Source organism: Chrysemys picta, chromosome 6, assembly GCF_011386835.1.
Source record: "Chrysemys picta bellii isolate R12L10 chromosome 6, ASM1138683v2, whole genome shotgun sequence".
Taxonomy (NCBI): Eukaryota; Metazoa; Chordata; order Testudines; family Emydidae; genus Chrysemys; species Chrysemys picta.
In genome coordinates this window covers 72,752,435-72,765,246 of record NC_088796.1, presented here as the reverse complement: position 1 = coordinate 72,765,246, position 12,812 = coordinate 72,752,435, and the positions used below count along the sequence as shown (strand labels likewise).

Genomic DNA, 12,812 nt, shown 5'->3' with positions numbered 1-12,812 from the left:
GACTCTTCTTGCAGCTATTGTAGCTAGTGTATGTGAAGTGTGATTGTCACAAGACCTACTGGGATGTGGCAGGAAGGAGAGTGATTATATTAATGTTGAGCTCTGACATCCACAGCTGAAAAGTTCAGCCTTTTTATTGGTTTTAGTGTCTGCTTTTAAAACACTTATTTATTTTCGCCTAAGAAAGTAGACCTATTTTTAAACAGCCAAAATCTGATAGGAGTTGCGTTGTACAGAAGTAAGATTACTGCCCTGGTAATGAAAAGATTTGATCTGTTTTTTAAACCTTGAAGGGAAATGAAATGCTGTCTGCTGCTGTTAGCTGGAAATAAGCAGAGGTATAGGCCAAAAGGGTTCAGAAACCTCTGAACAAGGGGGCACCCACTTTATCATATATCCAGCGTGGATAAGTTCTAGCTTAATACCCATTATAGCTCCCAATGAGGTGGGTGCACCCCATACCCACTTCATTTAGACACAACTGAGATTTGAGTTATTGGAGCTGCATAATGTTCTATTGTTTGTGTTACTGTGAATTATCATGGGTGAAAGACATTTCTTATAACCTAAAATAGCCCTATGGTACAATGACCAGATTTTGCAATTACTATCAAATTAAACTTTGTCAGTGCTTTCCTTGTGATGTTTTGCCTTACTCTCTTGTCCTTGCTGTGCCCTGTTTACAGCACATTCTTAGCTTTCCTCCTCTTATGCTCTTTAAGAGGTAAAGATGCCTAAGCATAGATCAGATATCTAAAAGGATACAGAGCCTTCATCAGTCTCTTCACAGTTATATATTTGCTTTGCCATGCCATACACTGATAATTTTTGTGCTAGAACTCTTAAAGGAGCGGAGCTTTTTGCACATTAAAGACAAAAAAAGAAGAAATACTAAGTGTCAATTAGCTAACATAACAAAATCAAGGAACAATGCTCTCCAGAAGTACATAGTTTGACAAACTTGTTTAAAAACTAGCAGTTCTCTTGGTCTCCCTCATATCCATTTATTTTGCTGGGATCTGTGGGTAACAACCCCATCTTTTCCAGCCATTGTTCCAGTCACATTAGATTACCTATGGTATTGTGGTAGTGGTGTCTACAATGAAGCCGGGCATTCCAGTCCCAATTTATCTAATCTAGTAAAACAGAGGACATTTTCTGGGAATGCCCTGTTTCCAGTGCATCCTTCTGAAATTGCCATTTCATTTTTAAAATGAGGAACATTTCAGTCTGCCTGTGATTCCAGTTACCCACTCAGAATTTTCATTCCAAAGAGATTGAGATGATTTCATTTGTCCCATCTCATTTGATTGATGAAGGAAAATAATTACATTATTTCTCCTTCCTCCCATTTTTTTTCTTTTTCTTTCCCACTCCCCAAGAGGGAAAGCTGTATTCTGCCACAGTGACTGACTTCCTTGCAATAGATGCAGTCATTTACCGGAGCCTTGGAGACAGCCCAACCCTGCGGACAGTCAAACATGACTCAAAATGGTTAAAAGGTGAGTACACAAACGAAAAAAAAGGGAGCTGCATCTCTGATGAGAGTCTTGGATTGCTGACAGACCTCGCTGCAGTTTCATTTCATCAATGTTTTCTGTCAGATAGAAGAAACTAAATTACATCTTTTACCTACTCTGATTTCCTGCCTTCCTTCCCCTTCTTCCCTTCCCACCTACCCTCCCCGTTACTGGATACTAAAAGAAACTACAAGTACCACCACAGTAAAATACATTACATCCAACTTTCCAAGCCTGAATCTTTCATTTCATAGCTATTGTGTAAAAAGATGAAATTTTCAGGGCTGGGAGAGGAGACCAATGTTTTTGGGCTGTGCCTGAACCAACTCCTTTCCTAGGATTGTGGTAGGTAACAATCAGGGTTTTATGAGATACAGAGAATTTGTTCTGCAACGTTATGATTCATCGATATAAATACCATTCTGGGGATATGACACAAAGCCTTCATTTTAGGTGCTGTATGGCTTTGCCGGTGAATTAGACAATTTGTAAATACCTTCATTGTTAAGAAAGTTACTGCTTACCCTCACAAACACATCATGAATGGCAGCGAGACAGTGAGCCAAGCTCAGGTATAAGGACTTGGCTTGCATGCAAAAATGCTGAAACAGAATGGGGTTGAGGGAAGAATCCATTAGCCCAGTGTGTGTGTGTATATGTGTGTTAATACCAGGTACCCATGGAGCTAGTCCATATGTGCTACTGCTATCACTAAGTCTAGGGAACAGCAGATTGCATGGTTTGCTATTCTCTCCACGTGTGAGGTTTTGGCCATAAGGATCTACCCTTGCACCAGCTACCCATGCCCATATTTGAAAGTGTCACTATCTTCACCTTTCCTAATTCTCCTGCTGAAATCCAAAGGGGGGTAATTTCAGTGGCATGCATGTAAGTGCGTAATTGCCTTGCATTGGTTCTCCACAGAGTTGCCTTCAGCCACTACATCCATCCAAAATGAATTGTTTCCTGTCTGATAAGCCATGGTCTGGGTGAAAGGGCTGAAAACAGAGCTCTGTCCCCCTCCAAAAAGTTTGTCTCTTTGGGTATGCAATGATATGTTTTGCTCTTATCTGTGCCTTTGATTCATTTTTATTTTATATATGGTGTACACATAGACAGAATGTGTTGTCTGTTTACAGAGCCATACTTTGTCCAAGCGGTAGATTATGGCGACTACATCTACTTCTTCTTTCGGGAAATAGCAGTGGAGTACAACAGTATGGGAAAGGTAAGAGAATTGCCTTCGATTCTTTGTAATATTCAGAAAAAACTGCTCTTGGACCAGTGCTGTTAGGAATGACCTTGAAATGAGAACCATAAATCACAATGACAAGGTCATCGTTTTGAGAGGATCCTACTGCTCGAGCCAAAAGGTTGGTTGAAGTGAAACATTGCACTGTCTGGATACACAATGTGATGGTGGCAATATGTGCTGGAAGCTCTTTTACTTTGCAGAGTTAGGAAAATAAATGGCAAATTCATTTAATTCATCGTATCAGATAATAGTTAAAATTTTTACTTTAAAGAGGCAGCTATATTTAGGAGATGAGAGTCAGGAGCACTAAGTAAACAAGGGAGGAATTTTGTTCTTTGCCTTATTGTAAAGAACAATTGAACACTTACTGAATAAAATTTTTTGATATTTCCACAATAGACTTCCAACTAAGCAGACAGAAAAGCTGACAAGGGTCACAAAGGTGCAGGGTATGAATACAAGCCCAGCGAGGTTTGCATAGTTTTGAGTGCCGAAGATACAAGACCCAGAGGCTGGCAGCGTGGGTTGCAGGGATTGTGAATATAAAGTGCTTTTGTTTGGGGAAATAGAAAGCTAAGCAGTCTGTATGGAAATGAGTTTATATGGGCTGAGAACTGATCTCCTGGAGGATTTATGGCTGGGTATTAAATGCCTCAGCCTTATCTTTTATAGCACACTCTTCCAAAGCTGAATTTTCCTCTGTTTGTTATTTGTCACAGATTATGGAAACATGGGATTAAATTAAGCACCTCGCTGTGTCATTTCTATTTTTTTTTTAATAAAGTTTCTCTGATCAAAGAAATATTTCATTTTCTCTATTTTTTTCCTTCACTGCAGGTAGTTTTCCCAAGAGTGGCTCAGGTTTGCAAGAATGACATGGGAGGATCCCAGAGAGTTCTGGAAAAACAGTGGACTTCCTTTCTCAAGGCTCGCCTGAACTGCTCAGTTCCTGGCGATTCACACTTCTACTTTAACATACTGCAGGCTGTTACGGATGTTATCCATATCAATGGCCATGATATTGTCTTGGCAACCTTCTCCACCCCTTATAACAGGTAACCAATGCAGTAGCTTTTTGGTTTGTGCTAAATACGTACCGTGTGTTTTGCCTTTTCATTCCAGTTTCTTCTTACACTTTAAAGCTACAAGAAGCAGTAGCTATTAAAATATAAGTTTTATTCAGCATGCACATATGGGCACCCATTTTTCCAATTTTAAATACTCTAATATTGTTTATTACATTATATGACTGATGCTTGAGATGAGTTTTAAATCATGTGCTACATGGTCACATATGTTAGGCACATTGTCCTTTATGCTGGAATAATTTTAGATAGGGGACAGAAAACTCTGCAGTGTCCAACTTGCAGAGTTTCCTACTCATTCTTCTATTGGCAGAGTGTGGTTTGCCCCTCCCAGATACCTAGAAGAAGCCCTGGGTTCTTCAAGATACATACAGATGTCCCTTGCCTCCACCCTGCCGCCTTACCCCACCAACTCCTGCTAGCCCCTGGCAGTCTGTCTTAAGGTCTTGACCTGGCTGCCCACACATTCACAGAAAAGGGCTCCAAAGTGTGGACAGGATAGTAGTGGAAGTTAACACATCCTCATCTTGTGTTAATCGCTGTAGCTCTCACCATGAGTTTGTAGGGGAGAAACTGGAAGACTCCATATCTAGCTTGCCACCTTCCTGTCCCTTCTAAGCCAATGGAGCTGTAACCCCATGATGCTCCATTAAAGGGATTCTGAGAGGAAAACAGTGGGCATGCCAAGTGAGGGGAACTCTCCCATTTCATGGATGCAGGAGCCCCTCTGTGTATAGACATGTCTTCCTGTGTGTTTGTACAGAACCTAGCACAATAGAGATCTGTTCTTGGTAATGGCACTGCCACAACACAAACAATAAATAATAATGGGACCCGTTGTTCTAACACCTGCATTTTATAGTTCAGCATATAAAGGCTTTCCATGACATCTGTTTAGAATTTGTTACCAGTGTATATTATAACATGCTGCTTGGAAAGTTATTAAAACATGTAACTGCATCTAATTACTGAGGTCTCAGGAAAAGTTAAAAAATGTTCTAATTAAAGAAAAATTCCTGCAGGGCCCCAGAGGGTCTGTTTCTTTTCCCCTGTTCTATATTACAAGGGACACTGGGGCTGCAACATGAACTTTATTGCTGGAGTTCATCTGCTCTTGCCGTACATTTCCCACCTAGAGTCAAAGGGTGACCCCTCTGAGGTCAATGACAAAACTCCCACTGATTTCAAATGGGAGCAAGCGCAGGCCTCCAATGTATAATTACTGCTTCTGACAACAAAATTAGAGTAGCTGCTGTGGAATGATTATGCCACAAATGCAGGACATGACTTCAAATAAAAACTAAGCAACAGGAGCAGATGATTCTGTTTTCATGCAAATCACCTAAATAAAATAATAATTAATAAAAAATCAAAAGAATGCACCAGAAAGTGGGCTATATCATCAGAATTGCCTCTAAATTGAAAGTTTTCCAGGGTTTTCCATGCTGTGCTGTTAGTAATCATTAAGATGTCTACTACTGCAACCGTCAGCCCCGAGACCCACCTCCTCGCAGCTGAAGCCCGGAGCCCTGCCACCCTGCAGGGCAGAAGCCCCTAGACTCACTACCCTGCTGCAGGGCAGAAGCTCTGAGTCCTCCCGTCCCCCCAGCCCAGCAGCTGAAGCCCGGAGTCCCAAGCCCCGCCCACCACTGGGCCCTGGAGATTTTATAGCATGTTGGGGAGGCTTGGAGGGCTCTGGGAAATAATCTATGAGAATTTAAGACGTGGAAACCATCATATAATATGTGAAGTATTATTCCTGTGGGCAAAGTCTTTTTTGCAGGGGATGGGAGGATATACATTGCGGCTGGAGACACTGCAACAACAGGTTTATGCATGGAGTGGCTAAAGCTAATTTCTGATCCATTGAGCAGGGCCTTGTAAAATGTCTTTGTTCACAGGAACTAGAAGGGGCTAGTAAGAAGGGAGTCATCAATCCCTGCCTAGAAGTAGGCCATGGGTCTGGGTCCAGCTCCTACTGGGTTATGGGGAATATTGGATATGGCTTGCTGTTCCCCCACTGTGCTAAGTGGATCCACCTGCTGCGATCCTCAATAGCTAGACCTTTGGCCTGCCCATATCCACTTCCACGGGGATCTCTTCACTATGCAGGGAGTGTGGAGTTGAACTCTGCAGGTGTTTTTGTTCTCCATACCAAACCTCCTGCTGTTAAATTGCTTTTCGCCCTTCATTAGGGGCTTAATCTTATAAAGTGCTGAACTCCTCCATCTCCAATGGGACTTGAAGGTGCTCAGCACGTGCAGGAATTGCTCTTCACCTTTCAGGATTGAGCCCTAGATACTCCTGGCACCCTCAGTTAGACTCTCAGGACCAAAGTCACCCTGGTATAACTCCATCAAAGTTACACCAAGATGAACTTGGCTCTCTCTCTCTTTAAAATGTTTCAGAATGTGGACTCACATTAGCAACCTTTGCACTAGGTCTCCTTCCATGGGACAGCCCAGCCTTTGGAGAGCTAACCACCTCCCTTTGTTTCAAACAGGGCTAGTGAGGTTCCCCTATTTCTGTTTCATTTACTAGCCCTCTGGATGTTGCATTTTGAAATTAAAATGACAAACTCTCATTAATATTTATAAAACTATTTTCATATCAATTTACGTTCCCTTCTAAGTCTTGTGGTATCCCCCCCATAGTTTTGTTCCCACTTTCAAAGGCCAAGGAACAAGGTGTCTTCTGTGGTGTATTATAGTCCACTAGCCAAAAGCCTGATTACAAATCTTGGCCAGCTGGTGCTCAGTATTTATCTGATCAAAATCAAGCAGCGGAAGTCAGACGCAAATGCAAGAGTTCATGTGTAAACAATAAAAGGTAGATAAATGAATAATTCATAACTTAAAGTCATTGACCAAGGGAAACCTCTAAGCCCTTCCAATAGTATTTATATAAGAATGTAATTATATTTGGACATGGTTACTATCCAGTTACATGCAAATAATCAAAATCCTAATTGAAATTTTTAGTGGCTATAAGCAACACTGTGTTTGTTTCTGCAAACTCTTTACAGTTGATTGAGTTAACTGTGTATAGGAAGTCAGTTAGAAATGTACAGGAAAACCTGATGGAGATCTGAACCTGAAAGGATGTTGTGATACTGTTCAGCTCTCAGTCTTAATGGGATCCTTCAGCACAGAGAGATGCATCAGCTCCAACTTCTGAATTATCTCTAGATTGTATTTTGGGGGCACAGTAAGAACTGTGAGAATCAGTACTGAGAGTGTATTATGAATTACAGGAACTTGGCTTTCCAAGTACTGGGCGCTAAATGAATAGCCTGTTACTCCTCATACATCACCAATGGCAAGCAGAGTTTCCCAGATTCTTTTCCCTCTTCAAGATTACTGAAATTCGTTCTTTCTTTAGAGGCTTTTGAAACTGACTACCCATTGGTACATTTCAAACTTTTGCATGGGGCAGCCTTTTACTGTCAATACCCGAGGTTATAAAGTTCAGGACTAAGTAGCCTGTGACAGGAAAACTTCTATGCAGCATGTTTTTCAGTCAAAATTTTATGCATAACTGCATAATGAGTAACAATTTCTGGGAAATGTCACGTTGCAGCATCCCTGGCTCTGCAGTCTGTGCCTATGACATGCTTGACATTGCCAATGTATTTACTGGGAGATTCAAAGAACAAAAGTCTCCAGATTCTACGTGGACACCAGTTCCTGATGAGCGAGTGCCCAAACCCAGGTATGCATTCATATGCTGTGTAGTAATGGATTGTGTCTTGGTGCACACAATACAACATGTTAGACAGCTTGAGCAGCAATGTGAGATACAGATGTAATGGGAAATGCATATTTTAACTGAAATAGGAATTCAGCCTGATTCTGATCTAAGTTATGGTGGTGTATCAGTAGTAGTCCATTGAAATCAGCTTTAATACAGGTCAGATCAGGATCATACCCATTCGATCAAAATCAGGGGTTGCTTAAGATGGTATAAGTTACACATTGTCGGGAAATGAATGGCACCAATTTGCCATTTGGGGGTAACATAACAAATATAACTTAATGTGCCAAGTAGGAGGAAATAAGGGGGAAGAAGGAAAAGCAACTAACTAGAGGGTGTAAGATAAAAAAGGGGATCTGCTTTATCTAATAGCACCTATTAATTGTTTCCCTTATGTCCATTTCCCTTCCACTCCCTTAGACATGTTCATTGCACTCATTTTGTAGACCCATTAAATACCAGTTCAGTGCAAGTTACACTACCTTGCCACCTACACCCATCACACTCAGAGCCAGATTCCACTTAATGGTATACTCGTGTAAATCTGGAATAATTCCATTTATGTCAATAGAGTTATACCACTGTAACTATTAGTAGAATCTGGTCCCAAATCCATCATTTAATTTGATCCAAAAGACTTCCATTGCACCCAGTTACACCAAGTCTGAATTTGGCCCATTATGTTTTAGAGACTTACTGAACCTAGCATTTCAATTTCTTCATTAGGCCTAAGTGCATCTATCTTCAGCTTTATTTGTAAGTTGTTCCCTGGACAGGAACTTTGAAATGCCATCATGTATATGTTATGTCTACTGTCCCGGGGACAGCCCCTGGGAGCACCTGAGCAGCGGTCCCTGGGACCTCGGAGCAGGGGTTGCTGGGGGCAGTCAGCCCCTGTGGCCAGTGCAGGGGCTAGCCATCGGTGGGCCCCCGCAGCAGCGATGTCCTAGGGGCCCCACAGAGCAGCAGCGCCTGGAACCCCAGGAGCTGCTAAGGTTTAGTCGGGTATTTATATAGTAAAAGTCATGGACTTTTTTTGTATGGATTTTTTGTTTAATGCCCGTGACTTGTCCATGACTCTTACTAAAAATACCCATGACTAAATCTTAGCCTTACTCATACCTACAGTACTGGGTGTCACAGTTCAGGGCAACTACACCTGTATTCCTCTCTATGGCACAGCAACGGCACCCACTCTCAGGCTTTCAGCTCCCTAGAAGTTACCTTTCTTGGGTGGAGCCATGTGTCTCCCTCCCTCCTGACCAGGGTATTTCCGGGCTGCCCAGTTCCAGGATTATACTGTGATTTTCCCAGCAAAACACAGTCTGTCTAAACAGGCCTGCTTGCTTCTCCTCTCAGAGACAGCATGCCATGTAATTGCCAACAGTTATGAGTTATCACCCAGCACTTCCTATGCAGACCTATTTTATTCGTAAGGAAAAAGCACTACATTAAAAACATTAAAACAATAAAAGAATCTACACTCATGCTAATAATCTTACCAGGTTTCACCCCAACTTTAACATGGGCTCTGGTAGGAGCAGTCCTTCATACCTTCACCCCAGAGGTTCCTTGTGGTTTCAGATGCAGATGTGGTCACCCCATCTCAAAAAAGATGTATTGGATTTGGAAAAGGTTCAGAAAAGGGCAACAAAAATGACTAGGGGTATGGAACGGCTTCCATATGAGGAGAGATTAATAAGACTGGAACTTTTCAGCTTGAAAAGAGACGACTAAGGAGAGATCTGATAGAGCAGGGGTTCTCAAACTAGGGGTCGGGACCCCTCAGGGGGTCGTGAAATTATTACATGAGGGGTCACGAGGTGTTAGTCTCTACCTCAAACCCCGCTTTGTCTCCAGCATTATAATGGTGTTAAATATATTTAAAAGTGTTTTTAATTTATAAGGGGGGGGGTCGCACTCAGAGGCTTGCTATGTGAAAGGGGTCACCAGCACAGATGTTTGAGAACCAGTGTGATAAAGGTCTATAAAATCATGACTGGTGTGGAAAAAGTAAATAAGGAAGTGTTATTTACTCCTCTCAACACAAGAACCAGGGGTCACCAAATGAAATCAATAGGCAGCAGGTTTAAAACAAACAAAAGGAAGTATTTCTTCACACAATGCACAGTCAGTCTGTGGAACTCTTTGCCAGAAGATGTTGTAAAGGCCAAGACTATAACAGGGTTCAAAAAAGAACTAGATAAATTCATGGAGGATAGGTCCATCAATGGCTATGAGCCAGGATGGGCAGGAATGGTGTCCCTAGCCTCTGTTTGTCAGAAGCGGGTAATGGGTGATGGGATAGATCACTTGATGATTACCTGTTCTGTTCATTCCCTCTGAAGCACCTGGCATTAGCCACAGTCAGAAGACAGGATACTGGTCTAGATGGACCTTTGGTCTGACCCAGTATGGCCGTTCTTATGTTTAAGTTGATCACAGCTTCAGCTCAGAACAAGCATAGTCATGAAAAGTTTAGTCCATCCTTTATACAGGGGTCTTTGATCTGGGGTTTCCAGGAGTAGGTAATTAGGAGACAATGGGTCTTTCTCCAGGGCATAGCTGCCAATGGCCTCCCAACTATCTACTAGGAAACCCACTTCACACATATTCTCCCAAAGAAGTTATTTGAAGTTCCTAACATTTATATTAGTCAAGTCCCTAGAAAAATTACATACAATCCTACAGTAACATGTAAATAGTTGCAATTGTAATACAATGGACCCCAAAGATATTAAATCTGCTTCAAAAAGGTTTAACTTAATTCACTAAAATTAATCTTTATTCAATGAGGTTTGTTCAGGATATTGCAGGATACTGTCATTCTGCCACACTGGAGTTCTCATGCTTGTCAGAAACAAAGTGAAACCACAGTAAATAAGGTGTTCACATTGATGCTGGGTTCTCCCACCCCCACTGGGCTGTATTTTGAACATTTTATTTCACACTGTAAAAAACCAACTTTCCCCTTGTAAATTAAATAGAGTACACTTATTCCATGAGAAAGCGCCACAGTAATGGGGCCAGTTAAAACCGGGAGAGTGCCTTATCCATGTACAGTATTTTGCCAAATAAGTCTGTACATTTATTAGACTCCATGTGGGTGGATGGACTGCAGACTCATGTATTTAAAACTTCATGATCTGCTTGTTAGGGTGGCAATAAATCAAAGTATTCCTGAGATAGGCAGAACAGAGTCCTGGACTCCCACTAAGATCTCAGCAGGCCCAAAGGAAATCTAACAGTACTTCATTTGGTGGCATTCTGAATTGTTCAGCACAGAACCTTTGGCAAATTCTTGCCTAGTGCCAGATGCTTAGAAAAGCAATTCACTTAGAAGATTTGCCCTCAGGCACTAAATAAGTACTTTCCCCCCTTGTTTCATTTAGGCCAGGTTGCTGTGCTGGCTCTGTATCATTAGAAAAGTACATAACCTCCAATGAGTTCCCAGATGATACTCTAAATTTCATCAAAACGCATCCTCTCATGGACGAGGCTGTTCCTTCAATTGTCAGCAGGCCCTGGTTCCTGAGGACGATGGTCAGGTAAATAACTAACTTCCAAATGGACTTTCCTAACCCTCTTAACATGCTGTCAGGATGTGTTAATGAACTATGCTTAGAATATTTTGAAATTCTAATAATCATTTCTGCTGTGCTGGGCATGAATCCAGCAATGAATGATGACAGTACTGAATAGATGCCACAGAACTCCCAGAGCAGCTTTCAAGACTGGAAATGATTTCAGGCCTTTCCAACCATGCTGCACTGAAACCAGATTGCAGAGGAAATGTAGAGCAGGGAACATTGCCCTGCATGTTAGCTTATGGGTCAGTATTTGAAACAGCTCTGTAGAAAATTTTGGGTAAAGTTCAACAGATAGCCAGGGGATATGTCCACAGGAAATAAAGATGCCTGTCAGGATATGTTCACAGGATACAAAGATGTCTGTCAGGATATGTGCTGGTGTGTTTCAGTGTTTGCACAAGTGTACAAACAGAAATAATCACATAACCCCCATCTGTTCTATGACAATGAGAAAAGAAATAATAATACAGAGATTTGTACAAAGGCACATAAATCAGCAATCCTCAGATTGTCACCACCACACATTGGGAAACACATTTCTATTCTATTCTGTAAAGGTTCTTACGCTGCTCTCATCATGATAATATCTAAGCACCCTCCTGTAGCGTATTAAGCGATGTGACTAACATCTGCCTCATGTAGTTTATTCTCTCGCTCTCATTCTCTCCCCAGGGGGAGAATTGTCTGTGCAGTATAGTGTTTAGTTTGGGTTGGGTTTTGTTTTGGAGGAGTTTGTATGTTAGAGAAGACAAGGTCAAACAAATGCACCTAGCACTTGGAGAAGAAGGTGATAAGGTTTGTGGTGGTCTGCGAAAGTTCATTCCACAGTCTCGGACTGGCCTCAAGAAAGTTTTGTCTCCCACATAGATGAGCTTTATCCTTATTGTAGAAAATTCCATTGTGCCAGAGGAGCAGAAGTGTCAACCATGGGAGCTTTAGATGGTCTTTTAGATACCGTGGGCCCAAGCCATTGACAGCTTTGAAGATAAAGACCGAGACCTGGAACTTGAGTCAGTAGTCTATTGGAAGTCAGTGAAGAGAGGGGAGGACAGATCTGATGTATTTGTGGTAGGCCATGTTGTTGAGAAGATGTGCTGCAACATGCTTGTTTTAGGTGGAGTTTCCTAAGGGATGGAGGCTTCATGCCCAGGTATATTGCAGTGTTATTATCCAGATGAAGGTGATGAAGGTATGTGTAAGGAATAACGAAGGACTGGAGTCATTGGCATTTCCCAGCCCACCAGAGAAGACAGAAAGCTGCTATGTGAGAACTTAGCATCAACGAGGAATCGAGGCACACTCCTAAACTATGAATCAAATTGATCCATTGTGGGGGTGTGCCTTCAATGAAAGGAGACCAAACCATGGCTGCAAACTCCTCTAAGGTTTTCTTCTGCCCACTAGCATCACCTTTGTCTTGCTCAGGTTCAGCTTCAACAAAGCTGTTCTTCATCATGAGCTGATGTTGTCCAATCCCTGAGCTATCTTGGTGGTAGTGGTATGGTCATATGTGGTGAAGTATAAGTTCGCCTGATTTAGCTTTTAGCTTTTCAGTATTGTGCTGACACAGCTTTTACTACCAAAAGGATGAATATGGATATGCCATCAC

At 41.8% G+C, this 12,812-nt stretch overlaps 1 protein-coding gene across 18 annotated transcripts in view; it reads left to right on the top strand.

Moving 5' to 3' along the window:
* The window catches only part of SEMA6A (semaphorin 6A), a 133,073-nt gene that overhangs the window by 76,784 nt on the left and 43,477 nt on the right, over positions 1-12,812 (top strand). For all 18 annotated transcript variants that reach the window (XM_042854657.2, XM_042854656.2, XM_065550357.1 and 15 more), the window contains 5 exons: positions 1,383-1,502; positions 2,660-2,748; positions 3,613-3,830; positions 7,440-7,571; positions 11,006-11,161. In XM_042854657.2, the coding sequence (XP_042710591.1) occupies positions 1,383-1,502; positions 2,660-2,748; positions 3,613-3,830; positions 7,440-7,571; positions 11,006-11,161 (715 nt within the window). The remainder of the gene's footprint in view (positions 1-1,382; positions 1,503-2,659; positions 2,749-3,612; positions 3,831-7,439; positions 7,572-11,005; positions 11,162-12,812) is intronic.